The following is a 15,243-nucleotide window of genomic DNA, read 5'->3' as shown; positions in this document are numbered from 1 at the left end:
ATTTAGTTAGATACTACTGCACTGTTGGAGCTAGCATTTGGTTAGAAACTACTGCACTGTTGGAGCTAGCATTTAGTTAGATACTACTGCACTGTTGGAGCTAGAATTTGGTTAGATACTACTGCACTGTTGGAGCTAGCATTTAGTTAGATACTACTGCACTGTTGGAGCTAGCATTTAGTTAGATACTACTGCACTGTTGGAGCTAGCATTTAGTTAGATACTACTGCACTGTTGGAGCTAGCATTTGGTTAGATACTACTGCACTGTTGGAGCTAGGAACATAAGCATTTGGTTAGATACTACTGCACTGTTGGAGCAAGCATTTAGTTAGATACTACTGCACTGTTGGAGCTAGAATTTGGTTAGATACTACTGCACTGTTGGAGCTAGCATTTAGTTAGATACTACTGCACTGTTGGAGCTAGCATTTAGTTAGATACTACTGCACTGTTGGAGCTAGCATTTGGTTACATACTACTGCACTGTTGGAGCTAGCATTTGGTTAGATACTACTGCACTGTTGGAGCTAGCATTTAGTTAGATACTACTGCACTGTTGGAGCTAGCATTTGGTTAGAAACTACTGCACTGTTGGAGCTAGCATTTAGTTAGATACTACTGCACTGTTGGAGCTAGCATTTGGTTAGATATTACTGCACTGTTGAAGCTAGCATTTAGTTAGATACTACTGCACTGTTGGAGCTAGCATTTGGTTAGATACTACTGCACTGTTGGAGCTAGCATTTGGTTAGATACTACTGCACTGTTGGAGCTAGCATTTGGTTAGATACTACTGCACTGTTGAAGCTAGCATTTAGTTAGATACTACTGCACTGTTGGAGCTAGCATTTGGTTAGATATTACTGCACTGTTGGAGCTAGCATTTGGTTAGATATTACTGCACTGTTGGAGCTAGCATTTGGTTAGATATTACTGCACTGTTGGAGCTAGCATTTGGTTAGATATTACTGCACTGTTGGAGCTAGGAACATAAGCATTTGGTTAGATATTACTGCACTGTTGGAGCTAGCATTTGGTTAGATATTACTGCATTGTTGGAGCTAGCATTTGGTTAGATACTACTGCACTGTTGGAGCTAGGAACATAAGCATTTGGTTAGATACTACTGCACTGTTGGAGCTAGCATTTGGTTAGATACTACTGCACTGTTGGAGCTAGGAACATAAGCATTTGGTTAGATACTACTGCACTGTTGGAGCTAGGAACATAAACATTTGGTTAAATACTACTGCATTGTTGGAGCTAGCATTTGGTTAGATACTACTGCACTGTTGGAGCTAGCATTTGGTTAGATATTACTGCACTGTTGGAGCTAGCATTTAGTTAGATACTACTGCACTGTTGGAGCAAGCATTTAGTTAGATACTACTGCACTGTTGGAGCAAGCATTTAGTTAGATACTACTGCACTGTTGGAGCTAGGAACATAAGCATTTAGTTAGATACTACTGCACTGTTGGAGCTAGCATTTGGTTACATACTACTGCACTGTTGGAGCTAGCATTTGGTTAGATACTACTGCACTGTTGGAGCTAGCATTTAGTTAGATACTACTGCACTGTTGGAGCTAGCATTTGGTTAGAAACTACTGCACTGTTGGAGCTAGCATTTAGTTAGATACTACTGCACTGTTGGAGCTAGAATTTGGTTAGATACTACTGCACTGTTGGAGCTAGCATTTAGTTAGATACTACTGCACTGTTGGAGCTAGCATTTAGTTAGATACTACTGCACTGTTGGAGCTAGCATTTAGTTAGATACTACTGCACTGTTGGAGCTAGCATTTGGTTAGATACTACTGCACTGTTGGAGCTAGGAACATAAGCATTTAGTTAGATACTACTGCACTGTTGGAGCAAGCATTTAGTTAGATACTACTGCACTGTTGGAGCAAGCATTTAGTTAGATACTACTGCACTGTTGGAGCAAGCATTTAGTTAGATACTACTGCACTGTTGGAGCTAGGAACATAAGCATTTAGTTAGATACTACTGCACTGTTGGAGCTAGCATTTGGTTACATACTACTGCACTGTTGGAGCTAGCATTTAGTTAGATACTACTGCACTGTTGGAGCAAGCATTTAGTTAGATACTACTGCACTGTTGGAGCAAGCATTTAGTTAGATACTACTGCACTGTTGGAGCTAGAACATAAGCATTTAGTTAGATACTACTGCACTGTTGGAGCTAGAACATAAGCATTTAGTTAGATACTACTGCACTGTTGGAGCTAGAATTTGGTTAGATACTACTGCACTGTTGGAGCTAGAACATAAGCATTTAGTTAGATACTACTGCACTGTTGGAGCAAGCATTTAGTTAGATACTACTGCACTGTTGGAGCAAGCATTTAGTTAGATACTACTGCACTGTTGGAGCTAGCATTTGGTTAGAAACTACTGCACTGTTGAAGCTTGCATTTAGTTAGATACTACTGCACTGTTGGAGCAAGCATTTAGTTAGATACTACTGCACTGTTGGAGCAAGCATTTAGTTAGATACTACTGCACTGTTGGAGCAAGCATTTAGTTAGATACTACTGCACTGTTGGAGCTAGGAACATAAGCATTTAGTTAGATACTACTGCACTGTTGGAGCTAGCATTTGGTTACATACTACTGCACTGTTGGAGCTAGCATTTGGTTAGATACTACTGCACTGTTGGAGCTAGCATTTAGTTAGATACTACTGCACTGTTGGAGCTAGCATTTGGTTAGAAACTACTGCACTGTTGGAGCTAGCATTTAGTTAGATACTACTGCACTGTTGGAGCTAGAATTTGGTTAGATACTACTGCACTGTTGGAGCTAGCATTTAGTTAGATACTACTGCACTGTTGGAGCAAGCATTTAGTTAGATACTACTGCACTGTTGGAGCAAGCATTTAGTTAGATACTACTGCACTGTTGGAGCTAGGAACATAAGCATTTAGTTAGATACTACTGCACTGTTGGAGCTAGCATTTGGTTACATACTACTGCACTGTTGGAGCTAGCATTTGGTTAGATACTACTGCACTGTTGGAGCTAGCATTTAGTTAGATACTACTGCACTGTTGGAGCTAGCATTTGGTTAGAAACTACTGCACTGTTGGAGCTAGCATTTAGTTAGATACTACTGCACTGTTGGAGCTAGAATTTGGTTAGATACTACTGCACTGTTGGAGCTAGCATTTAGTTAGATACTACTGCACTGTTGGAGCTAGCATTTAGTTAGATACTACTGCACTGTTGGAGCAAGCATTTAGTTAGATACTACTGCACTGTTGGAGCTAGGAACATAAGCATTTAGTTAGATACTACTGCACTGTTGGAGCTAGCATTTGGTTACATACTACTGCACTGTTGGAGCTAGCATTTAGTTAGATACTACTGCACTGTTGGAGCAAGCATTTAGTTAGATACTACTGCACTGTTGGAGCAAGCATTTAGTTAGATACTACTGCACTGTTGGAGCAAGCATTTAGTTAGATACTACTGCACTGTTGGAGCTAGGAACATAAGCATTTAGTTAGATACTACTGCACTGTTGGAGCTAGCATTTGGTTACATACTACTGCACTGTTGGAGCTAGCATTTGGTTAGATACTACTGCACTGTTGGAGCTAGCATTTAGTTAGATACTACTGCACTGTTGGAGCTAGCATTTGGTTAGAAACTACTGCACTGTTGGAGCTAGCATTTAGTTAGATACTACTGCACTGTTGGAGCTAGAATTTGGTTAGATACTACTGCACTGTTGGAGCTAGCATTTAGTTAGATACTACTGCACTGTTGGAGCAAGCATTTAGTTAGATACTACTGCACTGTTGGAGCAAGCATTTAGTTAGATACTACTGCACTGTTGGAGCTAGGAACATAAGCATTTAGTTAGATACTACTGCACTATTGGAGCTAGCATTTGGTTACATACTACTGCACTGTTGGAGCTAGCATTTGGTTAGATACTACTGCACTGTTGGAGCTAGCATTTAGTTAGATACTACTGCACTGTTGGAGCTAGCATTTGGTTAGAAACTACTGCACTGTTGGAGCTAGCATTTAGTTAGATACTACTGCACTGTTGGAGCTAGAATTTGGTTAGATACTACTGCACTGTTGGAGCTAGCATTTAGTTAGATACTACTGCACTGTTGGAGCTAGCATTTAGTTAGATACTACTGCACTGTTGGAGCTAGCATTTAGTTAGATACTACTGCACTGTTGGAGCTAGCATTTGGTTAGATACTACTGCACTGTTGGAGCTAGGAACATAAGCATTTAGTTAGATACTACTGCACTGTTGGAGCAAGCATTTAGTTAGATACTACTGCACTGTTGGAGCAAGCATTTAGTTAGATACTACTGCACTGTTGGAGCAAGCATTTAGTTAGATACTACTGCACTGTTGGAGCTAGGAACATAAGCATTTAGTTAGATACTACTGCACTGTTGGAGCTAGCATTTGGTTACATACTACTGCACTGTTGGAGCTAGCATTTAGTTAGATACTACTGCACTGTTGGAGCAAGCATTTAGTTAGATACTACTGCACTGTTGGAGCAAGCATTTAGTTAGATACTACTGCACTGTTGGAGCTAGAACATAAGCATTTAGTTAGATACTACTGCACTGTTGGAGCTAGAACATAAGCATTTAGTTAGATACTACTGCACTGTTGGAGCTAGAATTTGGTTAGATACTACTGCACTGTTGGAGCTAGAACATAAGCATTTAGTTAGATACTACTGCACTGTTGGAGCTAGAACATAAGCATTTAGTTAGATACTACTGCACTGTTGGAGCTAGAACATAAGCATTTAGTTAGATACTACTGCACTGTTGGAGCTAGAACATAAGCATTTAGTTAGATACTACTGCACTGTTGGAGCTAGAATTTGGTTAGATACTACTGCACTGTTGGAGCTAGAACATAAGCATTTAGTTAGATACTACTGCACTGTTGGAGCTAGAACATAAGCATTTAGTTAGATACTACTGCACTGTTGGAGCTAGAACATAAGCATTTAGTTAGATACTACTGCACTGTTGGAGCTAGAACATAAGCATTTAGTTAGATACTACTGCACTGTTGGAGCTAGAACATAAGCATTTAGTTAGATACTACTGCACTGTTGGAGCTAGAATTTGGTTAGATACTACTGCACTGTTGGAGCTAGAACATAAGCATTTAGTTAGATACTACTGCACTGTTGGAGCTAGAACATAAGCATTTAGTTAGATACTACTGCACTGTTGGAGCTAGAACATAAGCATTTAGTTAGATACTACTGCACTGTTGGAGCTAGAACATAAGCATTTAGTTAGATACTACTGCACTGTTGGAGCTAGAATTTGGTTAGATACTACTGCACTGTTGGAGCTAGAACATAAGCATTTAGTTAGATACTACTGCACTGTTGGAGCTAGAACATAAGCATTTAGTTAGATACTACTGCACTGTTGGAGCTAGAATTTGGTTAGATACTACTGCACTGTTGGAGCTAGAATTTGGTTAGATACTACTGCACTGTTGGAGCTAGCATTTAGTTAGATACTACTGCACTGTTGGAGCTAGAATTTGGTTAGATACTACTGCACTGTTGGAGCTAGCATTTAGTTAGATACTACTGCACTGTTGGAGCTAGCATTTAGTTAGATACTACTGCACTGTTGGAGCTAGCATTTAGTTAGATACTACTGCACTGTTGGAGCTAGCATTTGGTTAGATACTACTGCACTGTTGGAGCTAGGAACATAAGCATTTAGTTAGATACTACTGCACTGTTGGAGCAAGCATTTAGTTAGATACTACTGCACTGTTGGAGCAAGCATTTAGTTAGATACTACTGCACTGTTGGAGCAAGCATTTAGTTAGATACTACTGCACTGTTGGAGCAAGCATTTAGTTAGATACTACTGCACTGTTGGAGCTAGGAACATAAGCATTTAGTTAGATACTACTGCACTGTTGGAGCTAGCATTTGGTTACATACTACTGCACTGTTGGAGCTAGCATTTGGTTAGATACTACTGCACTGTTGGAGCTAGCATTTAGTTAGATACTACTGCACTGTTGGAGCTAGCATTTGGTTAGAAACTACTGCACTGTTGGAGCTAGCATTTAGTTAGATACTACTGCACTGTTGGAGCTAGAATTTGGTTAGATACTACTGCACTGTTGGAGCTAGCATTTAGTTAGATACTACTGCACTGTTGGAGCAAGCATTTAGTTAGATACTACTGCACTGTTGGAGCAAGCATTTAGTTAGATACTACTGCACTGTTGGAGCTAGCATTTAGTTAGATACTACTGCACTGTTGGAGCTAGCATTTGGTTAGAAACTACTGCACTGTTGGAGCTAGCATTTAGTTAGATACTACTGCACTGTTGGAGCTAGAATTTGGTTAGATACTACTGCACTGTTGGAGCTAGCATTTAGTTAGATACTACTGCACTGTTGGAGCTAGCATTTAGTTAGATACTACTGCACTGTTGGAGCTAGCATTTAGTTAGATACTACTGCACTGTTGGAGCTAGCATTTGGTTAGATACTACTGCACTGTTGGAGCTAGGAACATAAGCATTTAGTTAGATACTACTGCACTGTTGGAGCAAGCATTTAGTTAGATACTACTGCACTGTTGGAGCAAGCATTTAGTTAGATACTACTGCACTGTTGGAGCAAGCATTTAGTTAGATACTACTGCACTGTTGGAGCTAGGAACATAAGCATTTAGTTAGATACTACTGCACTGTTGGAGCTAGCATTTGGTTACATACTACTGCACTGTTGGAGCTAGCATTTAGTTAGATACTACTGCACTGTTGGAGCAAGCATTTAGTTAGATACTACTGCACTGTTGGAGCAAGCATTTAGTTAGATACTACTGCACTGTTGGAGCTAGAACATAAGCATTTAGTTAGATACTACTGCACTGTTGGAGCTAGAACATAAGCATTTAGTTAGATACTACTGCACTGTTGGAGCTAGAATTTGGTTAGATACTACTGCACTGTTGGAGCTAGAACATAAGCATTTAGTTAGATACTACTGCACTGTTGGAGCTAGAACATAAGCATTTAGTTAGATACTACTGCACTGTTGGAGCTAGAACATAAGCATTTAGTTAGATACTACTGCACTGTTGGAGCTAGAACATAAGCATTTAGTTAGATACTACTGCACTGTTGGAGCTAGAATTTGGTTAGATACTACTGCACTGTTGGAGCTAGAACATAAGCATTTAGTTAGATACTACTGCACTGTTGGAGCTAGAACATAAGCATTTAGTTAGATACTACTGCACTGTTGGAGCTAGAACATAAGCATTTAGTTAGATACTACTGCACTGTTGGAGCTAGAACATAAGCATTTAGTTAGATACTACTGCACTGTTGGAGCTAGAACATAAGCATTTAGTTAGATACTACTGCACTGTTGGAGCTAGAATTTGGTTAGATACTACTGCACTGTTGGAGCTAGAACATAAGCATTTAGTTAGATACTACTGCACTGTTGGAGCTAGAACATAAGCATTTAGTTAGATACTACTGCACTGTTGGAGCTAGAACATAAGCATTTAGTTAGATACTACTGCACTGTTGGAGCTAGAACATAAGCATTTAGTTAGATACTACTGCACTGTTGGAGCTAGAACATAAGCATTTAGTTAGATACTACTGCACTGTTGGAGCTAGAATTTGGTTAGATACTACTGCACTGTTGGAGCTAGAACATAAGCATTTAGTTAGATACTACTGCACTGTTGGAGCTAGCATTTGGTTACATACTACTGCACTGTTGGAGCTAGCATTTAGTTAGATACTACTGCACTGTTGGAGCAAGCATTTAGTTAGATACTACTGCACTGTTGGAGCAAGCATTTAGTTAGATACTACTGCACTGTTGGAGCTAGCATTTGGTTAGAAACTACTGCACTGTTGAAGCTTGCATTTAGTTAGATACTACTGCACTGTTGGAGCAAGCATTTAGTTAGATACTACTGCACTGTTGGAGCAAGCATTTAGTTAGATACTACTGCACTGTTGGAGCAAGCATTTAGTTAGATACTACTGCACTGTTGGAGCTAGGAACATAAGCATTTAGTTAGATACTACTGCACTGTTGGAGCTAGCATTTGGTTACATACTACTGCACTGTTGGAGCTAGCATTTGGTTAGATACTACTGCACTGTTGGAGCTAGCATTTAGTTAGATACTACTGCACTGTTGGAGCTAGCATTTGGTTAGAAACTACTGCACTGTTGGAGCTAGCATTTAGTTAGATACTACTGCACTGTTGGAGCTAGAATTTGGTTAGATACTACTGCACTGTTGGAGCTAGCATTTAGTTAGATACTACTGCACTGTTGGAGCAAGCATTTAGTTAGATACTACTGCACTGTTGGAGCAAGCATTTAGTTAGATACTACTGCACTGTTGGAGCTAGGAACATAAGCATTTAGTTAGATACTACTGCACTGTTGGAGCTAGCATTTGGTTACATACTACTGCACTGTTGGAGCTAGCATTTGGTTAGATACTACTGCACTGTTGGAGCTAGCATTTAGTTAGATACTACTGCACTGTTGGAGCTAGCATTTGGTTAGAAACTACTGCACTGTTGGAGCTAGCATTTAGTTAGATACTACTGCACTGTTGGAGCTAGAATTTGGTTAGATACTACTGCACTGTTGGAGCTAGCATTTAGTTAGATACTACTGCACTGTTGGAGCTAGCATTTAGTTAGATACTACTGCACTGTTGGAGCAAGCATTTAGTTAGATACTACTGCACTGTTGGAGCTAGGAACATAAGCATTTAGTTAGATACTACTGCACTGTTGGAGCTAGCATTTGGTTACATACTACTGCACTGTTGGAGCTAGCATTTAGTTAGATACTACTGCACTGTTGGAGCAAGCATTTAGTTAGATACTACTGCACTGTTGGAGCAAGCATTTAGTTAGATACTACTGCACTGTTGGAGCTAGCATTTGGTTAGAAACTACTGCACTGTTGAAGCTTGCATTTAGTTAGATACTACTGCACTGTTGGAGCAAGCATTTAGTTAGATACTACTGCACTGTTGGAGCAAGCATTTAGTTAGATACTACTGCACTGTTGGAGCAAGCATTTAGTTAGATACTACTGCACTGTTGGAGCTAGGAACATAAGCATTTAGTTAGATACTACTGCACTGTTGGAGCTAGCATTTGGTTACATACTACTGCACTGTTGGAGCTAGCATTTGGTTAGATACTACTGCACTGTTGGAGCTAGCATTTAGTTAGATACTACTGCACTGTTGGAGCTAGCATTTGGTTAGAAACTACTGCACTGTTGGAGCTAGCATTTAGTTAGATACTACTGCACTGTTGGAGCTAGAATTTGGTTAGATACTACTGCACTGTTGGAGCTAGCATTTAGTTAGATACTACTGCACTGTTGGAGCAAGCATTTAGTTAGATACTACTGCACTGTTGGAGCAAGCATTTAGTTAGATACTACTGCACTGTTGGAGCTAGGAACATAAGCATTTAGTTAGATACTACTGCACTGTTGGAGCTAGCATTTGGTTACATACTACTGCACTGTTGGAGCTAGCATTTGGTTAGATACTACTGCACTGTTGGAGCTAGCATTTAGTTAGATACTACTGCACTGTTGGAGCTAGCATTTGGTTAGAAACTACTGCACTGTTGGAGCTAGCATTTAGTTAGATACTACTGCACTGTTGGAGCTAGAATTTGGTTAGATACTACTGCACTGTTGGAGCTAGCATTTAGTTAGATACTACTGCACTGTTGGAGCTAGCATTTAGTTAGATACTACTGCACTGTTGGAGCTAGCATTTAGTTAGATACTACTGCACTGTTGGAGCTAGCATTTGGTTAGATACTACTGCACTGTTGGAGCTAGGAACATAAGCATTTAGTTAGATACTACTGCACTGTTGGAGCAAGCATTTAGTTAGATACTACTGCACTGTTGGAGCAAGCATTTAGTTAGATACTACTGCACTGTTGGAGCAAGCATTTAGTTAGATACTACTGCACTGTTGGAGCTAGGAACATAAGCATTTAGTTAGATACTACTGCACTGTTGGAGCTAGCATTTGGTTACATACTACTGCACTGTTGGAGCTAGCATTTAGTTAGATACTACTGCACTGTTGGAGCAAGCATTTAGTTAGATACTACTGCACTGTTGGAGCAAGCATTTAGTTAGATACTACTGCACTGTTGGAGCTAGAACATAAGCATTTAGTTAGATACTACTGCACTGTTGGAGCTAGAACATAAGCATTTAGTTAGATACTACTGCACTGTTGGAGCTAGAATTTGGTTAGATACTACTGCACTGTTGGAGCTAGAACATAAGCATTTAGTTAGATACTACTGCACTGTTGGAGCTAGAACATAAGCATTTAGTTAGATACTACTGCACTGTTGGAGCTAGAACATAAGCATTTAGTTAGATACTACTGCACTGTTGGAGCTAGAACATAAGCATTTAGTTAGATACTACTGCACTGTTGGAGCTAGAATTTGGTTAGATACTACTGCACTGTTGGAGCTAGAACATAAGCATTTAGTTAGATACTACTGCACTGTTGGAGCTAGAACATAAGCATTTAGTTAGATACTACTGCACTGTTGGAGCTAGAACATAAGCATTTAGTTAGATACTACTGCACTGTTGGAGCTAGAACATAAGCATTTAGTTAGATACTACTGCACTGTTGGAGCTAGAACATAAGCATTTAGTTAGATACTACTGCACTGTTGGAGCTAGAATTTGGTTAGATACTACTGCACTGTTGGAGCTAGAACATAAGCATTTAGTTAGATACTACTGCACTGTTGGAGCTAGAACATAAGCATTTAGTTAGATACTACTGCACTGTTGGAGCTAGAACATAAGCATTTAGTTAGATACTACTGCACTGTTGGAGCTAGAACATAAGCATTTAGTTAGATACTACTGCACTGTTGGAGCTAGAATTTGGTTAGATACTACTGCACTGTTGGAGCTAGAACATAAGCATTTAGTTAGATACTACTGCACTGTTGGAGCTAGAACATAAGCATTTAGTTAGATACTACTGCACTGTTGGAGCTAGAATTTGGTTAGATACTACTGCACTGTTGGAGCTAGAATTTGGTTAGATACTACTGCACTGTTGGAGCTAGCATTTAGTTAGATACTACTGCACTGTTGGAGCTAGAATTTGGTTAGATACTACTGCACTGTTGGAGCTAGCATTTAGTTAGATACTACTGCACTGTTGGAGCTAGCATTTAGTTAGATACTACTGCACTGTTGGAGCTAGCATTTAGTTAGATACTACTGCACTGTTGGAGCTAGCATTTGGTTAGATACTACTGCACTGTTGGAGCTAGGAACATAAGCATTTAGTTAGATACTACTGCACTGTTGGAGCAAGCATTTAGTTAGATACTACTGCACTGTTGGAGCAAGCATTTAGTTAGATACTACTGCACTGTTGGAGCAAGCATTTAGTTAGATACTACTGCACTGTTGGAGCTAGGAACATAAGCATTTAGTTAGATACTACTGCACTGTTGGAGCTAGCATTTGGTTACATACTACTGCACTGTTGGAGCTAGCATTTAGTTAGATACTACTGCACTGTTGGAGCAAGCATTTAGTTAGATACTACTGCACTGTTGGAGCAAGCATTTAGTTAGATACTACTGCACTGTTGGAGCTAGCATTTGGTTAGAAACTACTGCACTGTTGAAGCTAGCATTTAGTTAGATACTACTGCACTGTTGGAGCAAGCATTTAGTTAGATACTACTGCACTGTTGGAGCAAGCATTTAGTTAGATACTACTGCACTGTTGGAGCAAGCATTTAGTTAGATACTACTGCACTGTTGGAGCTAGGAACATAAGCATTTAGTTAGATACTACTGCACTGTTGGAGCTAGCATTTGGTTACATACTACTGCACTGTTGGAGCTAGCATTTGGTTAGATACTACTGCACTGTTGGAGCTAGCATTTAGTTAGATACTACTGCACTGTTGGAGCTAGCATTTGGTTAGAAACTACTGCACTGTTGGAGCTAGCATTTAGTTAGATACTACTGCACTGTTGGAGCTAGCATTTGGTTAGATATTACTGCACTGTTGAAGCTAGCATTTAGTTAGATACTACTGCACTGTTGGAGCTAGCATTTGGTTAGATACTACTGCACTGTTGGAGCTAGCATTTGGTTAGATACTACTGCACTGTTGGAGCTAGCATTTGGTTAGATACTACTGCACTGTTGAAGCTAGCATTTAGTTAGATACTACTGCACTGTTGGAGCTAGCATTTGGTTAGATATTACTGCACTGTTGGAGCTAGCATTTGGTTAGATATTACTGCACTGTTGGAGCTAGCATTTGGTTAGATATTACTGCACTGTTGGAGCTAGCATTTGGTTAGATATTACTGCACTGTTGGAGCTAGGAACATAAGCATTTGGTTAGATATTACTGCACTGTTGGAGCTAGCATTTGGTTAGATATTACTGCATTGTTGGAGCTAGCATTTGGTTAGATACTACTGCACTGTTGGAGCTAGGAACATAAGCATTTGGTTAGATACTACTGCACTGTTGGAGCTAGCATTTGGTTAGATACTACTGCACTGTTGGAGCTAGGAACATAAGCATTTGGTTAGATACTACTGCACTGTTGGAGCTAGGAACATAAACATTTGGTTAAATACTACTGCATTGTTGGAGCTAGCATTTGGTTAGATACTACTGCACTGTTGGAGCTAGCATTTGGTTAGATATTACTGCATTGTTGGAGCTAGCATTTGGTTAGATACTACTGCACTGTTGGAGCTAGCATTTGGTTAGATACTACTGCACTGTTGGAGCTAGCATTTAGTTAGATACTACTGCACTGTTGGAGCTAGCATTTAGTTAGATACTACTGCACTGAGGGAGCTAGCATTTGGTTAGATATTACTGCACTGTTGGAGCTAGCATTTGGTTAGATACTACTGCACTGTTGGAGCTAGGAACATAAGCATTTGGTTAGATATTACTGCACTGTTGGAGCTAGCATTTGGTTAGATATTACTGCACTGTTGGAGCTAGGAACACAAGCATTTGGTTAGATACTACTGCACTGTTGGAGCTAGGAACATAAGCATTTAGTTAGATACTACTGCACTGTTGGAGCTAGGAACATAAGCATTTAGTTAGATACTACTGCACTGTTGGAGCTAGAAACACAAGCATTTAGTTAGATATTACTGCACTGTTGGAGCTAGGAACATAAGCATTTAGTTAGATATTACTGCACTGTTGGAGCTAGCATTTAGTTAGATACTACTGCACTGTTGGAGCTAGCATTTGGTTAGATACTACTGCACTGTTGGAGCTAGCATTTGGTTAGATACTACTGCACTGTTGGAGCTAGCATTTGGTTAGATACTACTGCACTGTTGGAGCTAGCATTTGGTTAGATACTACTGCACTGTTGGAGCTAGCATTTAGTTAGATACTACTGCACTGTTGGAGCTAGCATTTGGTTAGATACTACTGCACTGTTGGAGCTAGCATTTGGTTAGATATTACTGCACTGTTGGAGCTAGCATTTGGTTAGATATTACTGCACTGTTGGAGCTAGCATTTAGTTAGATACTACTGCACTGTTGGAGCAAGCATTTAGTTAGATACTACTGCACTGTTGGAGCTAGCATTTGGTTAGATATTACTGCACTGTTGGAGCTAGCATTTGGTTAGATATTACTGCACTGTTGGAGCTAGGAACATAAGCATTTGGTTAGATATTACTGCACTGTTGGAGCTAGCATTTGGTTAGATATTACTGCATTGTTGGAGCTAGCATTTGGTTAGATATTACTGCACTGTTGGAGCTAGGAACATAAGCATTTGGTTAGATATTACTGCACTGTTGGAGCTAGCATTTGGTTAGATATTACTGCATTGTTGGAGCTAGCATTTGGTTAGATACTACTGCACTGTTGGAGCTAGCATTTGGTTAGATACTACTGCACTGTTGGAGCTAGCATTTGGTTAGATACTACTGCACTGTTGGAGCTAGCATTTGGTTAGATACTACTGCACTGTTGGAGCTAGGAACATAAGCATTTAGTTAGATACTACTGCACTGTTGGAGCTAGGAACATAAGCATTTAGTTAGATACTACTGCACTGTTGGAGCTAGGAACATAAGCATTTAGTTAGATACTACTGCACTGTTGGAGCTAGGAACATAAGCATTTAGTTAGATACTACTGCACTGTTGGAGCTAGGAACATAAGCATTTAGTTAGATACTACTGCACTGTTGGAGCTAGGAACATAAGCATTTAGTTAGATACTACTGCACTGTTGGAGCTAGGAACATAAGCATTTAGTTAGATACTACTGCACTGTTGGAGCTAGGAACACAAGCATTTAGTTAGATACTACTGCACTGTTGGAGCTAGGAACACAAGCATTTAGTTAGATATTACTGCACTATTGGAGCTAGGAACATAAGCATTTAGTTAGATACTACTGCACTGTTGGAGCTAGCATTTGGTTAGATACTACTGCACTGTTGGAGCTAGGAACACAAGCATTTAGTTAGATATTACTGCACTATTGGAGCTAGGAACATAAGCATTTAGTTAGATACTACTGCACTGTTGGAGCTAGCATTTAGTTAGATATTACTGCACTGTTGGAGCTAGCATTTAGTTAGATATTACTGCACTGTTGGAGCTAGGAACATAAGCATTTAGTTAGATACTACTGCACTGTTGGAGCTGCATTTAGAGATAACTGCATCTAGTTAAATATGTGTATTGCTAGGAACATAAGCATTTATACAAATTGATTTGACTTTGATTTATTTTGATCCCGGCTTTTATCTATACGATTTGTTGTTGTTAGATATTACTGCACTGTTGGAGCTAGGAACATAAGCATTTCTTGTATTACACCTGTGAATCAGAATGGTTTTGTTGACTGACCCACCCAATCAGAATGGTTTTGTTGACTGACCCACCCAATCAGAATGGTTTTGTTGACTGACCAACCCAATCAGAATGGTTTTGTTGACTGACCAACCCAATCAGAATGGTTGTGTTGACTGAGTTAGCCAATCAGAATGGTTGTGTTGACTGACTCACCCAATCAGAACAGCCGGTATGAGTGCGATGGCTGAGGCCAGCAGGAAGCTGAATCCAGGGAACCAGGAG

At 39.8% G+C, this 15,243-nt stretch overlaps 1 protein-coding gene across 1 annotated transcript in view; it reads right to left on the bottom strand.

The window, feature by feature from the left end:
• LOC124006915 (solute carrier family 46 member 3-like) overlaps positions 1 to 15,243 on the bottom strand; it is a 35,575-nt gene that overhangs the window by 10,571 nt on the left and 9,761 nt on the right. The window contains exon 4 of the mRNA XM_046317105.1: positions 15,175 to 15,243. This exon is cut by the window's right edge and continues 88 nt beyond it. Within this exon, the coding sequence (XP_046173061.1) occupies positions 15,175 to 15,243 (69 nt within the window). The remainder of the gene's footprint in view (positions 1 to 15,174) is intronic.

Source organism: Oncorhynchus gorbuscha, linkage group LG20 (assembly GCF_021184085.1).
Source record: "Oncorhynchus gorbuscha isolate QuinsamMale2020 ecotype Even-year linkage group LG20, OgorEven_v1.0, whole genome shotgun sequence".
NCBI classification, from domain to species: domain Eukaryota; kingdom Metazoa; phylum Chordata; class Actinopteri; order Salmoniformes; family Salmonidae; genus Oncorhynchus; species Oncorhynchus gorbuscha.
This window is presented reverse-complemented; position numbering and strand designations above follow the sequence as displayed.